A 24878-nucleotide genomic window follows, 5' to 3' on the forward strand; every position below is an offset into this window, starting at 1 on the left:
TCATCATAAAAAGGAGGCATACACAAGAGGAAATGTGAAATGGCTGTGATTCTATTTACATCTGTGTACATTACATACATATTATGAACACCCGTGCCACAGCTGTGTTCCTAAATCTTTTTAACTTTCCTAATCCTACTTCTATGTCTTGGTGCTTCCCCTACATCCATAGCGGATGTGGAGGCAGCCTGCTAACGCTGTGCCCTGTTGTCTGTGATGATCTCTGGAGGGCCGAGATCTGAAGGCCCCCTGCCTGCTTTGGGTGTCCTGCTGTGGGGCAGGTGCACCCTCCTCGGTCTGTAGAGCTGGAGGTAATGGGATCACAGGAAGAGGAGATTTGGATCGGACAGAGAATCCCAGAGTCACCTGGCTGGTCTTGGCCGGGGTGCCCAGCTGCTGGTCCTCCTCCCTATGGGTGCCTGAGGGTCCCTGGCTGACTTCTTGAAGAGAAGGAGCAGCTGGAGTGAGAACTGGGTGCCCGCCACCGCCCATCTCCTGTGTAGCCACTGATGAATGCCATCAAAGGTGACAGCGATGGAGTGCTACTCCTATATCAGTGCAGGACCGATGTCCTGGACCAAGTTCTCCGCAGAGGCCTCCAGCCTGCTGGTGTTGATCTCGGTGCGTTGGTGTGCCGGCACTATTACCTCAGACTGAAGGCGGATGGACTCCTCCATCGTGATTTGCAATCTGAGGAATGCAGCTGAGATTCCTTTCTGATATTCCCTTGATTGTCGCTGCAGCTCCAGCACTGATCTAGGACCGAGTCCTGAGGCTCATCATCTGACTTGGACTCAGCAGAATCGTGGCCTCCACCAACCAGGTGGAGGCCCCTGTATGCTGGCGACCTCGGCCGTCTCTGCCTCCACCTGCTGTGGACCAGATTGTGCACTGTCCTCACCAGATCGTGACCCCAAGCCTGCTCTAGAACAAGGTTGCACCAAGGTGTGTGTCTTTGTGCTGGCGGAGGGTGATGGGTCTTCTATGGAGCAGTCCTCTGGTTCCTTATCCGAGGTGGCCTCAGGACTGGAAATGAGGCTTGTGGATACCGTTGGGCACTTTCCAGAGGTGCCTATGAGAGAAAGGAGAGATAATTAGTGCATGGCAGGTGACTCTAAAACTGGACGAAGCACTCAGTGTAGTTGTCTGAGGGATGAGCTGGTGCAGGATCTTCACTTGGGTGTGCACCACCTCAACATCGGCGCAGGAATAGTTGATGTCCTGTCCAGCCAACTTGATGCTTGATTCTCAAACTCTGTGAGGACCATGATGTCAGGCACTCCACCGCAGGTCTGGGACCTCTCCCTTTTATTGTGTGCGAGCTTGTACTGCATCAAGACAGACGGAGAGTATGAGCAAGATGCATGCCAGGGCAGATGATAAGGATGCCTGGCATGTGTGGATGGTGAGGGGCGCCATTGACAGGATGAGGATGCGATTTCCAAAGTACATGAGTCCAGGTGGAGATGTGAGGGTGTGTGAGACAGAGTGGTGATGCCCCTTGAGCTGGCAGTGAGTGAGATGCCAGTGAATGTGTGGCAGGCTTTTTGAGTGTGTGAGTTGAGAGTGATGAAATGGTTGACTTGCCCTGGTGGAATGGATGAGATCATTCATCCTCTTCCTGCACTGGGTGGCTAACCTCTTCTGGACCACATTAGCATTGACCACTGCTGCCACCGCCTATCAAGCTGGATTGGTCACCTTGCTGGACCTTGAGCGGCCAGAGCTGGGGTAGAGGAAACAGTGGTGAGCCTCGCTGGTGCTCCAGTGAGGTGTCACTGAATTTGGGGGCTGCCGTCTTCTTGGGTTTTGGTACTATTTCTTCAGTGGAGCAGTCCTGGACTGCTGACATTGAGAAGGCTGTGTGTACCTGCACTTTAAATATGACGCCCAGAGTGAGGAAGCAGTGAGCTGACAACGGGACGGGCGAATCCTCGGCCGCCTGCCAGCAACCCGGCGTGCTTCACATGTGCACATAATTAATGAGGCCGGGAGCAGACAATACAGCGCGAAATTATGTCGGGTACAATGGCATTTTTCATGCCTGTTTCCGCACTTAATGCAATAGGGGGAAAATCCTGCCCACGACTCTGTAATGTTGATTTGATCTAAACCATTTATCTCTATTTATGTGACTAGTTTATCTATTTTATTGCAGATGCAGATAAAGAGTCTTTCATTTAATTTTTTTACTACTGTTCCCTGTGTAGACCTTACTTGCTGATATATTATTACCATTAAACTTTCTGTCCTTTCCTGTTCCATTGTGGATGGTTAGGATTTTATGGCCCCTCCTGCCTGGTGGGATATTACGGTCCCGCCAAACTGAATGGAGATTTAAATATCTCACCCCATCCGCCGGAGAGAGACACAGCGCAGCAGGGCCGTAAAATTCTGGCCCATGTCTTTAGCCACATTGTTACACTGTTCTATTTCCTCAACTTCTCCCTTTGGATTTCTAAATTTCCCTTCACCTGAACTCTCCTCTTTCCCCCCATTTGTTTAGATTGGGAATGCATTGCCTGAAAGAATGGTGGTAGCAGATTCAACAATGACCTTAAAAGGGGTATTTGGTAAATATTTGAAAAGAAAACAATTACAGGGCACGGGACTAATTAGATAGCTCTTATAAAGAACTGGCAAGGGTATGTTGGGCTGATTGCCTATGTTTATCATTCAATAATTCTATAATGCTACGACAGCATTGAAGCATCACAAATCAAAGCCACAAATAACATCCTACATAACTAACCATAGTGAACTAACCCTCCTGATCTTTTTCAAGCTCTTTCTAAGCTTTGGCACAGTTGGACGTACCATCCTTCTCCAATGCCTTGCCTCCATTGTCCAGCTGAGTGGTGCTCAGAGTCCCTGAAATATCTACCCTTGGCCACCTCCTATTTCTTAGTTAGATAGACTTTTGATCCTGCCCTCACCGACCTCCATCCCCAACCCCTTTGCCTGCCTGACTGGCCCCAGTGCCCCCATTTACCTCATTGAGAGGGAAGCCTGTTCCCATGGCATGCACTTTGCTGGGCACAGCCCTAACACAGGCTGCCACTCCTGGTGGCGCTACTGAGACTGCTGAGCAACTGGCACTCTGATTGGCTGGCAGCTCTTGTGGGCGGACGCCCGCTCTTTAAAGGAACAGGAGCACCAAAGGCAACTAATTAGTTGCTGTACAGTCCAAAAATGTGGCTGGGGTTCCCAGAAACAGCCAAGGTGGGGCTACCCCTGGCTGTCTTCAGGGTCTGTCAGCTGTGTAGTAGGGGTGGGAGCAGAAATACCATTCAAGAGGACAGCAGATGCGTATTCCAGGGAGCCACTGCCACTCTCCCAGGGCGGTGCTTCAGCAGAGCTATTGATCCGTTGGAGAACAGATTGATGGTCAACTATGACGCTTTGTAATCCTCTCTGAACAGCAATATCCAGAGCTATGATGGCAGAAACCTGGGCTTGCAAGGCAGCAGTCTGAGCTTCCACTACCACACTTAATATTTGATGGAATCTCTTTGTGCTGCAATGCAAGCTGTGCATTAGCTATCAGACAGAGAATCAGGATAGGTTCTACAGGTGTGTTGATGCAGCTGACCACCTGTTCCACGTTGGAAAGGATAGGCTTCAAGTTTTGTGCAAAACCCTGTGCCAAGTTGATGCTGGACTCCTCCATGTTCCATAGTTTAATGTGCAGGCTTTCTGCAGATTCTTCAATCCACCAAGCAGTTGGTTATGTATGCCCATCAGCTTTCTTCTGTAACCTGGCCAATTGAAGTCCCTATCTGATCCCTGTGCAGAACTAGTGTGTGATCAGGCCCTGTGGTAAGATAGTGTGTATGCTATCTACAACACTGGCATCTACCTGGCAATGTGGAAAATTGCCCAGGTATGTTCTATACACAAAAAGCAGGACAAATCCAACCCAGCCAGTTACCGCCCTATCAGTCTACTCTCGATCATCAGTAAAGTGATGGAAGGGATCATTAACAGTGCTATTAAGCAGCACTTGCTTAGCAATAACCTGCTCACTGATCTCAGTTTGGGTTCCACCAGGGCCACTCAGCTCCTGACCTCATCACAGCTTTGGTTCAAACATGGACAAAAGAGCTGAACTCCAGAGGCGAGGTGAGAGTGACTGCCCTTGACATTAAGGCAGCATTTGATCGAGTGTGGCATCAAGGAGCGCTAGCAAAACTGGAGCCAAAGGGAATCAGGGGGAAAGCTCTCCTTTGGTTGGAGTCATACCTAGCACAAAGGAAGATGGTTGTGGCTGTTGGAGGTCAATTATCTCAGTTCCAGGACATCACTGCAGGAGTTCCTCTAGTGTCCTGGGCCCAACCATCTTCAGCTGCTTTATCAATAACCTTCCTTCCATCGTAAGGTCAGAAATGGGGATGTTCGCTGTTGATTGCACAATGTTCAGCACCATTTGTGACTCCTCAGATACTGAAGCAGTCCATGACCAAATGCAGCAAGACCTGGACAATATCCAGGCTTGGGCTGACCAGTGGCAAGTAACATTCGCACCACACAAGTGCCAGGCAAGTGCCAAGTAATGACTATCTCCAACAAGAGAGAATCTAACCATCGACCCTAGGCATTCAATGACATTACCATCGCTGAATACCTGTTAGATCCAGTGCTCTTAGTTTGTATGGGGCTAAAGGATCCGGGTTGCACACTTTTTTCGAGGTGACTGAGTCAGTACAGAGACAGAGAACATCAGGAGGTTGTTGTTAGAATAAACATATGCTGTTTATTTACAAACTAACTCTACAACTATACTTGCGTGCTCACAACATAAAACTTTGTCTTCACTCATCAGTGACTAATTCAAGACTCTCCCACATAGAGGTAGTCCGTGCTCCTCTGCCATTGGACACTAAGATTATGTGACCTTACATTACAATATTTGTCTTAAAGGTATATTACATCTTAGATTACTACAATCCCCCGCTATCAACATTTCTGGGGGTTACCATTGACCAGAAACTGAACTGGACTAGCCATATAAATACTGTGGCTACAAGAGCAGGTCAGAGGCTGGGAATTCTGCAGAGAGTAACTCACCCCCGACACCTCAAAGCCTGTCCACAATCTACAAAGCACAAGTCAGGAGTGTGATGTAATACTCGCCCCTTGCCTGGATGAGTGCAGCTACAACAACACTGATGAAGCTTGACTCCACCCAGGACAAAGCAGTCCACTTGATTGGCACCCCATCCATAAATGTTCACTCCCTCCATCACCGATGCACAGTGGCAGCAGTATGTACCATCTACAAGATGCATTGCAGAAACACACCAAGCCTCCTTAGCACCTTCCAAACCCACAACCACTACCATCTAGAAGGACAAGGGCAGCAGACACAAGGGAACATCACCACCTGGAAGTTCCCCTCCATGCCACTCATCATCCTGACTTGGAAATATATCACTGTTCCTTCACTGTCGCTGGGTCAAAATTCTGGAACTCTCTCCCTAACAGCACTATGGGTGTACTTACACCACATGGACTGCAGCGGTTCAAGAAGGCAGCTCACCACCACCTTCTCAAGGGCAGTTAGAGATGGGCAATAAATACTGTCCTAACCAGAGACGCCCACATCCCTTGAATGAATAAAAAAAAAAGGTCTTAATCATGTTACATAGCAGTGATCTTACGATGTTAGGGTCACTTGTTTCACCTTTAAATGACCTTCAAATGCATTGCAATACTTGATTAGCCTTGTTGATTAGCTTTACACTGTTTGAATATTTTTAGTGAACTGCCAATCTTCATCCCTAAATAATTTTCCTTTGTCAACATTGCAAATAAATATGCTGATATACTGTGAGCTGTCTACTTCCTCATAATAAAAACCGTGCCCACTTTGTACACTGTAGCTGAAGTTGCCAGAAATTACAGACAAGAAGCAAAAAGACAAAGTGTTTACTAAGAAAACAGCACAAGAGGACAACTTGGAGAATAAATTTCCATCTATGTAAGTTGCAATTTACCAGATCCGGAATGATTTACTTTCAAGCAGGATCTAATATTTTCTATTTTTAATTGATGCCATTTTGTTAGTTAGAAATTGCAGTGTTACATTTGATATTTCCTCAATTAATTTTTAATATTAGCTGTTATTTGTAGAGCATTGCTGACAATGGATGCTGGTTAGAAAATTAGGCACATGCAAGTTCATGGGATGAAAGAAATATGTGCAAAGGTGACAAACATGCTGCATGCAGCTTGCACCTGCAAAATTACTGGAAAATGGTCTTCAGCCCCAAATAGGACTGCCCTCCTTTAATACATTGCCTGCAGTTGCATCTCAGCACCAAAAGGAGCAGTGTTCCCCATATGTCTCCACTGTGATATTAGCAACAATTAGTCCTCCATCCACAACTCTTGTTGTCCATATACTAACTCATAACAAATAGAATTTACCCAACACCTCTGTGCTCAGTGACATATATTGACTCCCTGTCTGACAATGTCTTGATTTTAAAATTCTCATCCTTGTTTTCAAATCTCCCCATGGCTTTCCCCTTCCCATCGCTGTAACGTCCTCCAACACTACAACCCTCCAAGTTCTCTGTGCTCCTCCAATCTTAGTCTTTTGTGCATTCCTGATTTTAATTGTTCTACAATTGAAACCATCCCTTTAGCTGCCTAGGACTTAAGTTCTGGAATTCCCTCCCTAAACCTCTCTCCTTCTCTCTCTTCATTTAAAATCTACACTTTGTCCAACCTTTTGATCAGCTGTCCTAATAACTCCCTGTATTGCTCAATGCCATATTTTATTTGATTATATTCCTGTGAAACACCTTTGGACATTTTATCCTGGAAATGGCACTTTATAAATGATAGTTTTTGTTATCTGCCACCATCAGAGATTCCCCTTTTGTGAAGACCTGCAGTTCTTTAAAATCTATTACCTTAGCAGACGTTGCACTTCCAAGCTGAATATGCTGCAGGCCAAACTGTCTTGGCAAACTTTTCGTGGCCAGAATTTTACGTTCGGGGGTCGGGCACACGCTCGACCCGACCAAACATAAAACATCGTCAAATGACGTTGGGCGTGCTTCCCAACGTCATCGCGCATGCACTCAATTTTGTGGCCAGCGGGCGCGTGTGCGAATTGGATCTGCACCTGCCGGTATGTAAAGGGCCAATAAGGCCATTAACAAGCCAATAGGCAACAATTTTACCCTGCCCATGTGATTTTTAGCTCGTCACACAGACAAAACGGGTGGGCGGCAATCACGTTTTAATCATTTCCTCATCCACGGGTGGGATAAAAGGCCCCTGGATCATCAGCACTTTCTCTGTCATTGTCAGTTCATTGCTGTGTGAGTACAGAGTTGTCCCAGAGTTTCTTTGCATTTCGTTTGTTTGTCCAGCCTGCCTTTCAGCATCTCATGTCCTCATCTTCCCTGGAAGGTTCCCCTGAGTATTGCAGCACAGTGCTCCTTCATTTTCAAGGCACTGGTCCTCTGCATCTTATCTAATGGCAATAGTGTATTCCACTGGTAGCACCTCCTCTGAAGAGGAAGAGGGGGCAGGAGGGAGAGGAGGCCAGGTGAGCGCAGACAGCATCCCAGGGACAGACCTTTAAGAGGTACAGGCTCAGTTGATGCAGGGCCAGCAGCGAGGCCAAGGCGGGAGGGCATGTCAAAGGCGCCATTGCCCAGCGGCTAGAGTATTCAGTCAGCCCTCCAACTACCTCCAGATGTCCAAGGTCCAGTGCCGCAGGAGGCTCCAGCAAAATGTCACATGATAGGTCTGGAAATCGTCTCCAACTGCGTGGGCAGACACTCCATGCCGGTGGCTTTGAAGATCACAGTGGCCCTCAACTTCTATGCCTCTGGTTCTTTTCAGGGCTTAGTGGGGGATCTGTGAGGCGTTTCTCAATCAGCTGTACACAGTTGTGTCAAGCTTATGACTCATGCTATCTTTAGACACATCCGCATGTGCATCCACTTCTGGACAGATGAAGTGAGCCAGGTGGAGAGAGCACGAGGCTTCGCTGCAATGGCTGGGTTCCCCCGCATCCAGGGTGTAATAGATTGCACTCACGTGGCCATCAAGGTGCCAGCAGGTGAGTCGCAAGCTTTCGTAAACTGAAAGGGGTTCCATTCTATGAATGTTCAGATTGCCTGTGACCACAGGATACAGATTTTCCAAGTTTGTGACCGTTATCCTGGGAGCTCACACGATGCTTACATCTTGCGGCACTCACAGGTACCAAGACTGTTCGTGGTTCCTGCATGAGTGGTCGATGACTCCTGAGTGACAAGGGCTATCCCTTGAAGAAATGGTTGATGACCCCATTCCGTCACCCAAGAAGAGGCCGAAGAGAGATACAACAGGTGTCATGCCTCCACAAGGGTGGTGATGGAGAGGACCATTGGGCTGCTGAAGATGAGCTTCAGTTGCCTGTACTGATCAGGGGGAGCCTTGTAGTATCCTCCAGACCATGTCTTCCTCATAGTCGTCACATGATGTGCTCTGCACAACCTGGCTCTGTCAAGGTGGGACCCACTGGAGGCTGAGGAAAGTGGCAGCTGAACAGGCCAGGGAGGATGACTCAAATGATGGTTCAGAGGAAGAGCCTGAGGAGTCGCAGGGTGAGGACTTTGAGGCAGAGGACAGGAACTTTCATGGAGGCAGGGATACCAGGGATGTTTTGATCCAGCGAACATTCAGCTAGGCATCCAAGGCATCGATGCCTCATCAAGCCAATGGCATTGTCTCCTTTGCTAACAATCAATAAATGAGAACCAAATCCAGTACGCCAGCACCACACAACACCATACTTTTACAAGCCTGTGCTGCATCTGGGACCTATTCAAACCATCCAGCCAACTCAGCCCATTTAAGTCAAATAAATGTTTATGTTACTTCACATGAACATACAAAAAAAACCAAAGTGTCCATCCCTAACACAAATGTCAATTACTTAATGCAAATAATCTCACCCGTGTTATTATAAGGTGCCTTCAACTTGCGTCTGTGGGTGCTGCGCTTTGGTGCCCCCCTCGCTGTCAGTGCATTGGAGGCTGCCTGCTGACTCTCTGTCCTGGTGGCCCTGATGACCTTGGCAATCATCCTCTGGCTGCCGGAGTCTGAGCAGGCTCCGCCTGGGAGGGTGCATCCAGCCCTTTGGCTGGGCACTCCTCAGTTGTCATGGCATCATCCAATGCAGTGCCACTGGCAGAGGGGCAGAAGAGCTGGTGCCCTCGGCCGAGTGCCCTGAGGGGAGCCTATAGAGACGATAGGCAGCTCGTCTGCCAGTGTAAGGTGCGTTTGCACCTCCCTGCTCACAGTTGATGAACGGGCACCCAGCAGAGAGACTTGATCATTGCCAGTGTGAGGGCTTACAGGTCCAGGAATCCCTTAGGCTGCTCCTGAAGCTGCCTCTCCATGAGAATCGCCACTCTCTCCATGCAGGAGGCTGTGCACTCCATCTGAAGGGTCAACACAGAACTCATACTCCACATGGACTCCTCCATGACAGAGACTATGGCACACAGACCCTCATGGATCTTTGCCAGATCTCCCTGTGCATCCCACTGGACATCCAGCACCTGCTGCCTGACGGACCACTCCAGAGGGTCATCATCTGCCTCGGTCACAGCATGGTCCTGGTCCCCAGTTGTGCTCCCATTGTCAGCTTCCTGGGACCTCTCTGCCTCTGCCAGCTTCACATGCGAGTGTGATGTGCCCTCACTACTGTGCATTGCCTGCAGAGCCGAAGAACTAATGTGCACCGATGCGTGAATATATGCACTGGTGCCTGGTTCAGAGAGAGATGGTGTGATGCTAGTGCAGGTGTGATGTCTTTCTCAGAACTCAATGAGGGATCCTCGAGGTCGCCAATGGCTCCTGAAGATGGCGCATCTGTGAGAGGAAGGCAAAAGATCAGTATATTCAATCATCATAGTCACTATACATGCTTGGCAGGCTGAGGAGTCAGTGGAGACCTGCTGCATGGTGCCATCTGCATTGTAGCCTCAATGGGCTCTCTGGCTACTACAGTTCAGTTTCTGATGAGAGGAGCCCATTATGTTTCCAGTACCCACTGCATACACATCTGTCACCTGCACTCTTACCTTCATCCAAGACCCCCGCCTCACTATGACCGGAAGAGCGAGCTGGCCGGTGGTATTCCAGCTGCAGTGCATTGCTTTCGTGCTTCGTGATGATGCACAGATTTGGCACATCACCACTTGTTCTGTGGCGCTCCACAGCATTATTATGACTGCAGGGAAAAATAGAAAGCCTTATTATTGCTCCGTCTCCCTGAAGGTCCTTTCCTGGTTCCCCCCCATCCCCCCCCGACCCCACTGCCCACCCGGGCATTAGGTGGGCCATTTCACTGTGGCACATCTCACCCAGCAATGCACTGAGGCCAGTCATGCTGACATCCCAGCTTTGGAAGGGCATGCTTCAGTGCCAGTTGGTATACACACTCTTAGACCCCTGAACATTCCAAGCAATGGGCACCTGATTAAAGTTCTCCACACAGATCCTTGCCATCTCTGCACTTACCCTTGCTGACCACAGAAGATATTGAACCTTTTACAGCACTGAAGCCACTGACCTGGCAGCGACCTTTGTCCAGACCTTCTTGGTCAGGTGGGATGGTCTTCTATTGCTGCCCCTGGACATTAAGATATGTCATCTGGCACTTACCTCCTCGACCAGCACTTCCAGGCACTCATCTGAGAAACGGAGGGCAAAGTCCTCACCCGACTTGCCCTCCCGCTTCCATGACCACCAGGTGCTGAGGCCATGACTACACACCAGGACACTTCTTGGATAGTTTCAAAACAGCTCCCTCAGCCTCCTCCACAACTCCTGGTACCCTTCAGAGAATAGCCTCTTCCGTTTTTGAACACCCCACCGGGTCCCCGTTGGACCCAGTGCCTGACGTGTTCCCACCCCCGTGCATGGAAGAACCAACCGGCAATCGTGTTTCATGCTGGGTGGGCTTTAATTGGCCACCCAATGTAATATCGCATTCACAGTGCAATCTTGACCAGGAGCTGGTTTTACATCTGTTTCTGGCTCGCTGACTTCAGCTGCACCCCGAGGGTAAAATTCAGGCCGATGTGTCAGAAACCTATTGAAGCTGGGGTAAGGGACTCCCATTGCTAAACTCAGCGTGACCCAACCTGATCTGCCAGTGCCAGTAAACCTGTTTTTGTCTAACTCGCAAAATTGGAACTGTAATGCTGACTACCAAAGAATAGTGCAGATTTCATGGAAGACTTTTAAAAAACATCATTACAGCTTTATCTGTAAGAAAAAATGTCTGTCATCTCATGCTTTCACATAATACTCTCTTTGCACTGCTTGTGGTTTATTTAATTGACTGCTAGTCATAAGGCACTCAGCCAGTGAGATTACCATCTGTGATAATAAGGACCCTACATGATGGACAGCACTTTGAAATAGAATCTGTGAAGCTTCATTGCGTTCTGTGTTGACCTTACATGTGTTTTCAGTGCAGATCTGAACTTAGCCAAATGCTTCAATACTGCCCCCAGTAATTATCTGACAGTCTATGTACATTTATTGGTGCCATTGCTGTGTATTAAAAATATCCTCCCTTTGAATAATGTTTTGAAACATAGCACTAGAGGATGTGATGTTGTATCAACACATTGTATGACAGAGTGTTAGGGTTTGCACATGATTCCCTGCACATTGGTTTATATATCTTGACTGTGACCATTATCATGGGGAGATGTTAGGTGGATCACAGGTCATGCAATTCCCAAAGGACCAACAGATAAACCAAGAGAGAGCCGGTTTGGACTGTTCCAATGTATCGTTTAAACTCAGTTACAATTACATTGGCAGAAACATAGGGTCACATTATTTACTGTCTCTGCTACTGAAATGGATCTGAAGCTGACAGACTTAATAAAAGGATGGAAAGCAAATTGGAAAATAAAGCTTATAGCTCTGTCCTTCTGTCCTAAACCTAACCAAATGAGGCTCCTTTAGTGAAATTGTGGCATGATATCTTTGCTCAAGTCCCTTGTTTATCAGTTAGTTTCTTGCAACATTGCTATTAAAAATATATAACCAAATTTAAAATCAAGGAAACCTAAATTGCCCAGTAGGCCAATAACCAGGTGTTGTGTATGTGTACTTGTGTACGCGCATAAGCCTTCTAGGCAAACCAATGATAACCAATGTTTCCTCTAAGCTTTTTGGGTGCCTGGCCACACAGCAATTGGGTCTGTGACACAGAAACTGTGTGCATGCAATGTTCCCTTGAAGATGCGTGCAGATGCAACATCAAGGCAATCTGCAAGGGACCATGCAGTGCAAATAGTGGGTTACGTACAGCAAACAAAAATTAGAGACAATTTTGGCCATAAGCCTAGAAAAAAGATGTGAGCTGAGGATTGACATGGTCATCTCAACAATGCATTGTTTACTTGAAGCAGTAGCCTGTTCACACACACACTCATTTTGGAGATATTCAGTGAGTTTAAAGAGGGAATATACCCGATATTGGAAAGGGCAGGATTTCCAGGGATGCTGGGGGAGGACTTCTGGGTGGGTTGACTGCTGTGTACCTTTTTAGCTCCACACCATGCATGTTTTTAAAAAAAATGTAGCTTCCCTGCCTGGAGGCCAGCCTCTTTGAAAAGTTTGGCTCCCTATCAGGTATGGAATGCGACAGAAGATACTCCAAACCAGCAATAAGTAGGTTTCCTGCTTCTCAGGTGAAGACCACTGTGAAGAGGGAGCATGGTGATATTCGGTACAATGAGGTTTGGAGAGTGAGATAATGACCCCAACAGGCAATGATTGTGGAAAGGGTTTGGTGATTGCATAGGGGTCCCCTGAGGGGAGAGGAACAGGTTAGCTTGGAGCTTGGTGGGGGAGCAGCCCTACTCTGTCTAGCTCACAAGCAGTGCTGTAAAAGCACTTGCCTCTTCTGCACAGCAGTCCTCACTTCACAGCGTTAAAGCTAGAAAAAAGTTAAAATATGAGGCACACAGCTTCACTAAACCCGCCCTTTTGGGAGGGTTGCCCCACCTCCTCGAGGCAGGGTGAATTTAGGTATAGAATTTTTAGCATTTTAAGATCCGACCCAACTCACACCCACCCATTTTTAGGGGTTAAAATTATCCTCAATGCTTGGAGAAGGGCATGTGCCACCATGGGAAGAAGTGCTGGCTCTTTCTGTATAGAGGTCCAGCATGCTGAAAGTCACTTTGTGATTCTGATCCACTGATGAAGCAAAGAATCTTCATGAGCATGATCTGGTGAGTGTTGTAAAATAATAAAGCTGGTGCAACCGGAGCTGCAAATTTCACCATCCAGCTGGTAATATCATTTAGCAGGAATGTCATGCAGGGTGAAGTGGCTGTGAGGATCGGCTGTGACATCACAGGACAGAGGTAGGTGACTGTTGGTGAGTATTACAGTTTTACAGTTTTGTTGTCTCCAAGCTCGAAAACTGTAACTTGCTATTACTTTACTAAATTATAGTAACAAACTAGATAAACCAATTAATTAATAAAACTAACTGAATCAATTCAATAAAAAATTAACTTATTAATTAACCAAATAAATACATAAATATGGTTCAATAGACAAGGCAGGGCAGCTTGTGGATCGTAACTATAGAATCTGGATGTTTATGGAAAGCATTGGGATTCCGTACAACCATATCTACAGTAATACGTACAGTGACTCAGAGCTGTTGAGCTGGAGTCTGAGCTGCAGACATTGTAGGGCATCAGGGAGGAGAAAGTTACCTGGACATCTTGTTGCCAGAGGCAGGGACACCCCTTAAGCTAGTTAGTCAATGGTCAGGGATAGGAGGGTGTGACTCAGTTATAGAGGTATAGGATTCCAGGATTTACAAAGAGAGGAGATGCAACCCTTGACTTTGATCAACAAGTACGAGATACTTGACACCTATGTGGATGAGAACAAGGACTGCAGGATGGATGGGAAAATGGAACATGACATCATGGTGCAGGAGGCTATTCAAGTGGGGAGAGTGAAAAGGAATATGGTCGTGATAGGGGACATTATAGTCAGGGGAATAGATACTGTTCTCTGAAGTCACGAACAGAGTGCTGAAGATTATTTTACCTGACCGGTGCCAGGGATAGAGAAGTCATCTCATGGCAGGAAAAGAAATTGGAGTGGAATTCTCCCACCTGGGACTAAGTCCCATGACGTGGGCTGAGATGGGGAGTAAGCCCCACTGCGGAGGTTGGCAGCAAATCCTGCGGTATCTTCCATTCCCAGCCTCATTAAATATGCAACCGGGGGGTTTTGCAATGTCTTCCATGGCGGGGCAGGCTGGATGGTACACACCCCGCCGTCATATCCGCGCGCCTCTTTTAAAAGGTACACAGACATCCATTCAATACTAACACCAGGATATCTGGAAGGGGAGCTGCGGGGCCAGTGCCTAAGTTTAATGACACCTCCCTGAGGGTGGAGATCCAGAGGAATATACTTTACTCAGCTGATGAGGAGGCCGAGCAGGGAAACCAACCCTGCATGGGCATGGGTGACCATTGCCATCAGTGCCCATGGGTTGACAAGAGGTCGACCACACAGTGCCAGAAGAGGATGAATGACCTCATTCCCTCTTCCAGGGTAAGTCTCATCAGATGGACGTATAAACCTCAAAGACACTAATATACCAGGGTATATAGGCCTCAGTGGCAAATGCATAGTTGACGCACATGCACACACACACACACACAGGCAGCGAGTCTTTTCATCCTCACCATGAACCCTCACCACCCGGCTTGCATCATTCCATCTAGCCTCTTTCAGCCTGGAGCGAGTCTCTCTCCCACCCCTCCCCGGCCTGGCAGTCTCTCCCCCTCCCTGCCCCAGCCCTGCAGTCTCTCCCACCCGCCACCCCAGGCCGGTAGTCTCTCCCTCCTGCCCTGACTCAGCAGTCCCTTTCCCCCCTCCCCTGGGCCCAGAGTGAGTCTCTCTCTCTCTCTCTCTCTTTCTTCCCAATACCCCTACTTCCAAAGCCCACTCACTGCCGCCAGTGTTGCTGTTCCTCCAATCACAGACTGCTCCTCTTCAACATTTATTGCTTATAGGCTCATGAGTGAATCTATCAGCAGCAAATATGGGAGAGCACCAGCCCGTGATTGGAGGAGTGCTTTCTTTAAGAATCTTCCACTGCACTTACCTCAGGGGGGCCACTTTGGGGGCTTCACCCACTGGCTGAGTTGGACAAGCCTGTTCTAACTTATCTCATTCAAATCTTAAATCTACACCCAAACTTAAAAAGCAGCAGTCAAAAGGCTGTATTATCTTCCAAAGCTCTCAGGTTTATAATGCATCCTGCATTTCGGGGCCCCATGCCGTGACACGATGTGTTTCATTGTAAATCTACCCCTGGGCACCGCCACCAGTGATGGAGCGATTAAAATCAGGGATTCTCAAGAGGCTGGAATTAGAGCAGCGCAGATATCTTGGAGGGTTGTGGGGCCGGAGCAGATTACAAGGATAGGGTGGGGCGGGGCTATGAAATGAATTTGAAATAGATTGGAAATGAAAGATGAGAATTAGAAGGTTAAATCTGTGGTTGTAGGAATGGTGTGGGAGGCATGGGTTTCACTTAATGGGCCAGTGGCAAAAGTACAGGGGAAAGAAGGAGCTATCTTGTTGGAACAGATTCCACTTAAACTGGGCTGTGGTCAGCAAATCAACTAACTAGGACAGTGGACAGGGCTTTAAATAAATAAAGGGGATGTGGGTTGGAGGATTCAGGAAAGGGGAAATCCAGAAGCAGTGTGTACCATCTACAAGAAGCACTGCAGCAACTCACCAGTGCTCCTTTCACAGCACCTTCCAAACCCATGACCTTTATCAGCTAGAAGTATAAGGGCAGCAGATGTATGGGAACACCACCGCCTGCAAGTTCTCTTCCAAGCCACACACCATCCTGACTTGGAACTATATCACCGTTCCTTCAATGTCGGTGGGTCAAAATTCTGGAACTCTCTTCCTAACAGCACTGTGGGTGGTACCTATACCACATGGATTGCAGCAGTTCAAGAAGGTGGATCACCACTACCTTCTCAAGGGTAATTAGGGAAAGGCAATAAATACTAGCCTAGCCAGTGACACCCACCTCCTGTGAAAGAATAAATAATAAAAAATAACTGGGCAATTAATGATCATTTAAGGATTTCATCCCTTATTTTACGAGCAGCGGGTACAGGCCCACACCTATGGGAAGCCCAGCAGCTTTAGCTGTGCAGCTGCTGATGGGCAAGGAAGGGACCACATCCTGTGGGGCCACCTCAGTTCAACAGAGGCACACCCTCCATCGCCAATAGTTATCTCTCCACTTTTAACCTTCCCCTGGGATCTTGAACACAGCCCCCCATACCCCAGCTCACCCTCTAACCGCGACCCCAACCACAGATTTACCTGTCAGTCTGGGTGTTTCAGCAGTGGTGCCTGCTTGTTGTCCCAACGGTGGATCTTAGTCGCGCTGCTGGGACTACAGAGCTGCCGATCAATCTGATTGGATGGAAGGTCTCTAAGGCGTGACTTCCTCCCGAGAAAGGGTTGGAAGTCTTGCCTTGAAGCAATTAACTCTGTTCCCAGTTTTGAATTACTGTGGGGCAGCCATCGGGATCATGGGCTGGTTCCTCCCTGACCTTTTAGCTCCTAGGGGTCAGGGACCACAGTGCCCCTTAACGTTTAGAAAAGATAGGCAAAATGAAAAAGGAGAAGGGGTTGTCCTGATAATAAAGATAGGATGAAGACAGTAGGGAGAAATGATCTTACTTTGGAAAACCACAAAATTGAATCAATTTGGTTAGAAGTAAGAAACAGCAAGGGCTAGCTGCCTAACATTGTTGTAGGATAGGCAGATATAAATTAGAAAATTAAAGGCACATGTAACAAGGCTAATGCAGTAATTATGTCAATCATGTCAATCTTCATATGGACTGGGCAAAACAACTTTGCAGTAAAAGTGTGGAGGACAAATTCATGGGATGTATGCAAGATAGTAATTTAGATTAGCATGCCAAGGGACCAACTAGGGAACAGGCTATTTTGTATCTAGCATTATGTATTGAGAAAGAATTAATTAATATCCTTGTAGTAAAGAGGCCTCTATGGAAGAGTGACCATATTAAGATAGAATTTTATATCAGGCAGAATTTTACAGGCTCCTGCTGGCGGGTTCGCTATTGGAGTACGGTTGGGGGGGCCTGTAAAATTCTCCGGTGGCCTTCTCATATCTACTGGCCCGCCAATTTTATGCAATTTTATGGGGGTGTGAGAAAGACTTGGGGGATGGGGGTGGGGGGGCAGCCTGCCAGCCCTTTCCCCAATTGAGGTCCTTAAATGGTCAATTAATGGCCACTTAAGGGCCGCTTCTCACCCAGTTGCAATCCTGACCCCAGCAGGAGGAGGTCAAGGATGGGAGGGGCAGGCCCAGCAAGTTATCCTGCACAGGCCTCAGGTAGGAAATGGGGGGCATCTCACTCACGGGCCGCGTTTCCTGATCGGAGGCCCCCCAAAGGTCTAGCCGCTTCGGGTGCTCCCTACCTGCCACTCCACCACTCGCCCCCCTTTTCAAATCATTCAACCACCCTTGCCACCTCCTGGTGCATTCCCTCCAGTCCCTGCTGTGAGACCCCTGTATCTACCTGGTGCTAGTGCTTCTGACACTTAGATTCATGGGACTGCTTGTAGTCCCAGCAGCCCCAACAGGAGCAGTGGCCACTGTTGGGACTACAGAATTGCCGGCAGCTCTCTGAGGCAGGATTTCCTCTCAAGTGAGGGGCATAATTCCTGCCTCCAGCCAATTAACGCTCCAGCATTAAATGGTTGTGGGGCTAATCTATTCAGCAGGGATGCGTTTACAACACATGGCTTACAGTTGAGCAGCCTCAGTAGCGCCATCAGAAGCAGTGGCCACTACTGACGCTGCACTTGGATGAGGAGGGCACAGCAATGGACATGTGCCTCACAACCAGGTAAGTGATGCCTGGGGGCAGTGGGGCCCACCGGGAGGCCACCAGGGATTACCTGGCTGTCCCTCCATGTGGTTAAGTGCCAGAGGAGGTGGGAAGAGGCCCTTCATTGGCCAGATAAGTGGTTCAATTTTCCTATGGGTGGGAGGGCCATCCACCACCTTCCCCTCTGCCGGTGAGATGGATTGACAGCAGGAAGACAACAGGCACTCACCCATTCAGAGAGGGCTGTTAAAATCCAGCTCTTTGAATCTGTCTTCATGGTATAAGACATAAAAAGCGTTCCAGAAATAATGGACAACCAAGAGCCTTGTGAGAGGAACTTGAAGAAATCAATATAAGTTAAGAAATAGTACTAGAGAAATTAATGGGAAAAGTGGCATCAAATCCCTGCATATGGCAACCTGTATCCTAGAGTTTTAAAAGTAGCAGCTGCAGAGATGTATTGGTTCTGATCTTCCAGAATTCCTTAGATTCTAGAACAGTTCCCAATGATTGGAAGATAGCAAACATATCCCCGCTGTTTAAGGAAACAGGAAGAGGAAAAACAGGGACGGTAGGCTGGTTAGCCTAACATCAGTATTTTGCCTACTAGAATCTATTATTTGAGATGTGGTAACAGAAATGAAAGGGAAATTGTGTTTGACAATTTTTTGAGGATATAACTAGTAGAATGGGTAAGAGGGAGGGAACCAGGATTTGGAATTTTAAAAAGAGTTCAACATGGTGCCACACAATAAGTTACAGCATTACACAAAATTTGGCCTCATTGGACAGGGAACAATATATTAACATGGTTTAAGAATTGGTTTATAGAGAGTAAGTAGGAACAAACAGGACATTTTCTAATTGGCAGACCGGAACTATGGGGTACCTCAAGGATGAGCTCTTGAATCTCAGCAATTTACAATCTATATTCATGACTCAGATGAGGGGACTGAGTATAATGTATCCAAGTTTGTGGATGATACAAAGTTAGGTGAGAAAGTAGGTATTGAGAAGCATGCAGTGAGCTGCAGAGGGATACAGACAGGTTGGTGAATGGGCAATGGGACATGGGAGATGAAACACGATATCGTAAAATGTGAAGTTAGACACTTTGGTAGAAAAACATTTTAAAAAGTAGAATATGTTTTAAATAGTGAGGGACTAGGAAATGTTTGCTTTCAGGCAGAGTCAGGTGTCCTTGTAAATTAATACAGAATGTTAACATTCAGTTACAGCACACAATTAGGAAGGCAAATGATATGTTAGTTTTAGTTACAAAGGGATTGGAATATAAGAGAAAAGAAGTCTTACTACAATTATACAAAGCGCTGGTGAGAGCATAGCTGGAATACTGGACGGCTTTACTTAACCTAGAGGGATTGCGAAGAAGGTTCACTATATTGGTTCCTGGAATGAGTGGTTATCCTATGAGGAGAGATTGAGTAGACCAGGCATAGATTCCTTGGAGTTTAGAAGAATGCGAGGTGATCTAATTAAAACATATAAACCTCTTAAGGGGCTTGACAGGGTGGGTGAAAATGTTTCCCCTAGCTGGAGAATCTAAAACATGGGGCTGGATTTTATGTTACCCCACTGGATGTCTTTTCGGTGGGTCGGGGGCGGAGAGGACACATAAAATAGAGTGGGTGCCACACCCACCCCAAGCTCAGCCCCATCATCTGCCATATTTAAATAAATGATCAAGGGTCAATTGAGCTTGTTAGCAAGCCAATTGACCCTGATAATATGCTTCCTATGCTATAATACTTTTGGCATGGGCCATTGGGAAGAAAGGAAGGGGGGGATACTATGTTCAGGGGGCGCCCTTTATGCACTGGGCAGTAGCCCACCTAAGATAATACCCCCCTTTATTTCATATTTCCAGCATCTGCAATATTTTGCTTTTATCTTAAGATAGTACCCCTCATTTCTTCCTACCCACCCACTCTATAAAACACACCAGCACACCACCTCCCCCGCCCCTCTCCTTAAACTGCCCAAATTCTCCCCATCCAAGACCTTGGATTTACCACGCTCTGGGATCCATGGGCCTACTTCTTGGGCCTGCTTCCAGTCCTGGCAGTGCCCATTAATGAGCTCTTGGCACTGGCGGGACTGATGGAGCTGTTGGCCAATACAATTGGCCGGCAGCTCCCGAGGGCAGGACTTCCTCCCCAGTGAGGGGCAGAAGTCCTACTAACAGCCAATTTAACCTGCCTGCAGCTCATTACGGCTGCGGGGCAGGCTGGCATCTAGCGAGTCAGCTCCACGCCAACTTTGCTTCCGGGCGGGGGGTGGGGGGGACAAGCCATCCACTCCCCCCATAATATGCTGCCCATGGTCACAGTCTTAGAATAAAGGGTCAGCCATGTAGGATGGAAATGAGGAGAAATTTTGTCATTCAAAATGTTGTGGATCTTTGGAATTCTCTATCCCAGGGCGCTGTGGATGCTCAGTCACCGAGTATGTTCAAGGCAGAAGTTGATATGTATTTAGGGTCTGGGGGAATTAGGGACAAGGGGTAATCAGGGAAGATGGAGCTGAGGAATAAGATCAGCCATGGTCTTGTTCAATGGTGAAGCAGCTCAAAGGGCAAAATGGCCTACTCCAGCTTCCATTTCTTATGTTCTGTTTGTTCCAAGGATTAACATAGAGTAGTCTACAGTAGTACCAGTGCAGAATCCAAACAACACCAATATTTTGAGGCCCTTGGAAACACACTAGAGACAGTCATCTGGGAGAAATTCATAGATACAAATTATCTACGTGTAGAGATCAGTAGTCTTTGTTAGGAGTTGGCCAGTAGCTGCATGAGTACAGAAACCCATCAATTATAATGGGAATAATGTGAATGAGCCCAAAGCAGTGCACCTGGAGAGTCGTGGATGTGGAGGCCTGGCCAATCTTAATGGTTGGGTCTTATAACAAAAGTTTCCAGAGTCCTCCCTGGACCAAATGCACTGTTTAGCTGGTGGATGGGAGCAGGAAATTGGTGATAGTGAGAGACCCATGGAATGATCTCTGATCGTCAGTGGGAGAAGGAGGCTGGTGGGGGGGGTGATGTTTCCAGCAAGATGGAAGGGAGGCCAGGACTGGGAAGATCCAAGGACATCTTGTAGAGCCTGGAGAAAGCACTTCTGCTCCTCCTGACTAAAAGGAGGTCTGACATGTAATTTAAAAAAAAAACTTAGGGTGGGAATTTCTGGTTCTGGCTTCTGCCGAAAGTCAATGGACTTTTGGCTGCTTCATTTCCAGGTTTTCTGTATCGCCGCGGGTGGGACTGGAAAATCCCAGCCTTATTTTGGCTTCTTCTGACCATTTGGCTGTTCTGACTGGCTTTGCTGTAATGCTGTAGACTGTGCAAGATTACCATTGACATAGTTAAGATTATGTCATGGCCCAAAGACACAATGGGGCTGTAACATTTGAAAGTAAAGCAGACTATATTTGGTTGTAGTGAGAAGCCTTGGCCAACCTAAAAGTTGTCAAAGACAAGATAATACCAGGTGAGTACTTAGTGACCTGATGCTGATCAGCCAACTTGGCATAATTTTAACCTTCCCATGCACCAGTTTTGCTGAGGAAAGGGGATTAAAATCAAGGCCATAATAGCAGGTGGGTAGCTCTGATGTCCCTAATTGCCGTTACTGTGAAGGAACAACCGCATCAGTGATTTCAGAACTTCACGGTTGAAATGGAACATGCCATTCCCTGCAGACAGACAGAATTATTTTGACCTGTAACATGTAGAGATTGGCAGCCAGTCTCAAGCAAGCAAGTCCAGAGGATTTGCTTAAAGGGAAAATACTGCTATGCCAGATAGGAACTGGCTTGTGTGTTGTAGGGAACTTTTGAACCTTCTCAACTTTTCCCTGGGACCTGCTTTGTCTTATCCGTTCTTTGGCAGGCATACATGTATTTCTTTCAATAACAATGGGTCGGAGTTTGCATTAGAAACAACAGTAAGATCATCAGCAATCACTGTTACTATGGAGTAAATCGGACAGCAAGTTCCAGCATACACATAGGTGCAGTTAAACACACAAATCAGGAAGTTGCTGTCCAATTTGCCCTGCTCCTCCAAAACCTTCACTCTAATAGTATTCAACAAATTTGACATTCAATACATAAAGGGTGTGAAGTTGTGCTATTTACTCTCTAGATACCCACTAAATGCATCAGAAACTGTTAGGGCTTGTCCATTCAAGTAAATTTTTAATGGCAAGTTAAGTCATAATTACTACAGGACAACCTCTCTGACACTGAAAGTTTACTTTTACAAAAGCAAACCCTCTTTCCTTCAGCTTTTAATTATTGTTGGAGATGTTATTAAAAAATAAAAATTAATATAATTTTTTTTTTGCCTTTTTGCTCTTTTATCTCTCTGTTAATTCCATCTTTCCTTCCCTCTTTAACTCCCAGAGTAAAAAAAAATTCCATTGGAATTTTTTGTTAAATCCATGTCTTCTGATTATCAACTCTTTGCAATTCTTCAAATAGTGGCTATGGGATCTTTTGCATCTACCTGAGAGAGCAGACAGGGCCTTGGTTTAGCATCTCATCTGAAAGATGGCACCTCCTACAGTGTGGTGCTCCCTCAGTACTGCACTGGAGAGTCAGCCTGCATTATGTGCTCAAATCTCTGGAGTGAGACAAATTCAGAGGTGAGAGTGCTACGTACTGAGCCAAAGCACCAAGGGTGAGGTAAATTTCACAATGGAGATGTACAACATATTCCAGCAGTGGGCTACTGAGTTATCTGGATGTCTGACTCCCAGTGACAATACTGAACTCGACCCTATCACCAGAGCGACTGAGGTACTATGGACTTGACCAAATCAGTCTGGAATACCCTTTCTGCCAGAGGATTTATTCGCTCCCACTTGCCCATTACAAGACATGGCCCGCCAGCCATCTTTCCCAGGACCCCTCCCCACCGCCTATCAAGATGTCAGTGTGCACCAGCAAATACCAGAATCTCTCCTCACCCTACCCACCACCTCCCCTCACTCCCCAAACACTGCATGGCAAGACAATTACTAGAACTTGCCATATCATTCCTCCCTAACAGGGACTCAAGCATTGTTTAGGGTAGTGGAAGAAATGATTGTCACATAGTGTGTGTTGCAGATGGAGCATTCTGTACCATTGGTGTACCAATCTGTGAGCCTAGTGCACTCTACACACAATGAAGAGAATGTGGGAACCCCCTCTCAAGAATGGTATTATGGCCTAAGAACAGTCAAGATGGGATGGTGATTGATTGAAGGGGCTGCACTGCTAATGGAGCCTAAGCACATTGTCAGGCTATTGGGCTGCACTCTCTGAGTAGTCCCCTTATGCTGGGAGCTAATGTCCATCATCAGCTCTATCACATCATTCTTCCAAACTAAACACCCGTTCACTAGACAAAATTCCAAAGCACAACATTCATTCATAATAAGTCATACTTGTCCAGCCTTTGTCTGAATGACTTCCTCCCTTAAGGAACAATCCAGCAAACCTACAGATACATCATCATTGTTTTCTTCCCATTCCTATTCTTTTGGACAATGATCCGACACCCAAGCTTCCCTCGTACCCTAAACAAATTGCATTGGCCCAGCCTGGCTAAGGCTAACTGTGAGGACAGGTCACATAGACTAGATTTGTATTCCATCAAGTTTAGAAGTTACAGGGATAATCTAATCGAGTTTAAGATGGTTGGAGGTGTTGAAAGGGTAGCTAGAGAGAAACTACTTCCTGTGGTGGGGAGAGTCTAGAACAATTAGAGCTAGGCTCGACAGGGTAATGTCATGATTTTATATGAAATTAAATATTTTAACTTACACCTCCTAATTTAGACTCTGGGGGCTAAATTAGCTGAAAATAGGTGCAGGGATTGAGATGTACAATTGCTTGCACCCATTGATTGCAATACAGGCAGTAGCGCAACTTTGTACTGCCTGCTCACCTGAATGATCTCTATGTCCTGCTGATGCTAACTGTACTGTTCATTAGCTGGGTGCACCAGCAGGGGACAAACATCATGGGCAGAATTTTTCGCTTGTCGGGCGAGCACATGCCCGACCTGAACGAGCGTAAAATGCCACCCGATGACATCGGGCAAGCGTCCCGATGTCATTGCACACTCGTGCGATATTTCAGTCAGCGGGCACAAGCGAGAGTCGGAGCTACGCTCGCCATTAATTAGAGACCAGTTAAGGCCCTTGATAACCCAATTGACAGCGATTTAACGTTGCTCGTGTGATTTTTCGCTAGTCGCACAGGCAGACAGGCAGCCAACAATTTGCAAAACATCATCTACAGGCAGGATAAAAAGGGTCAGCAGCATTGTCATTGTGAGTAGTGAGGAGCTTTGGAGATAATTAGCTGCTGCTTGCTTATTGGTACCTGTCAGCTTAATCTCTGATCGGGGCTTCATTCTTAGTATTTCCATGTTACATGTCATTTCAGGACTCATTGGTGTCTTCAAGGCCCCCTGAGGATTCGGACCGTGTGGACCCTTCCAGGTATCAGACAGTCTTCTGTTACTCTGGTAATGGGGATTGTGGTCTCAGCTGGTGGCACCTTCTCCTTTGAGGAAGAGAGGGGCAGAAGGAGGAGGAGATCAAGTGTCCCAATGCAGCTCCAGGCGTGGGACCTGTGGGAGGAGAGGCGCAGGCACAAGGAGCGCAGGGCCAGCAGGAAGTCCAAGGCGGAAGGGGCCGCAGATGACGCCACTATCCTGCAGCCAGGGGCGATGCAGCTACATCAATATGTTTGACGTGAAATGCCGAAGGAGGTTCCATCTCTCCAGGGAGACCGTGACCTTCATTTGTCAGATAATCAGGCCTGTAATCAGCTCCGACTGTGTGGGTGGACACCCCCTGCCAGTGACTCTGAAGGTCA

The 24878-nt window shown here is 47.2% G+C and overlaps 1 protein-coding gene across 1 annotated transcript in view; it reads left to right on the forward strand.

Annotated features, from left to right (window-relative positions):
- The window catches only part of LOC144674362 (uncharacterized protein C7orf57 homolog), a 135621-nt gene that overhangs the window by 65067 nt on the left and 45676 nt on the right, over positions 1 to 24878 (forward strand). Inside the window, exon 6 of the mRNA XM_078535753.1 lies at positions 5883 to 5980. Within this exon, the coding sequence (XP_078391879.1) occupies positions 5883 to 5980 (98 nt within the window). The remainder of the gene's footprint in view (positions 1 to 5882; positions 5981 to 24878) is intronic.

This window comes from Cetorhinus maximus, chromosome 3 (assembly GCF_964194155.1).
Source record: "Cetorhinus maximus chromosome 3, sCetMax3.hap1.1, whole genome shotgun sequence".
Lineage (NCBI taxonomy): Eukaryota > Metazoa > Chordata > Chondrichthyes > Lamniformes > Cetorhinidae > Cetorhinus > Cetorhinus maximus.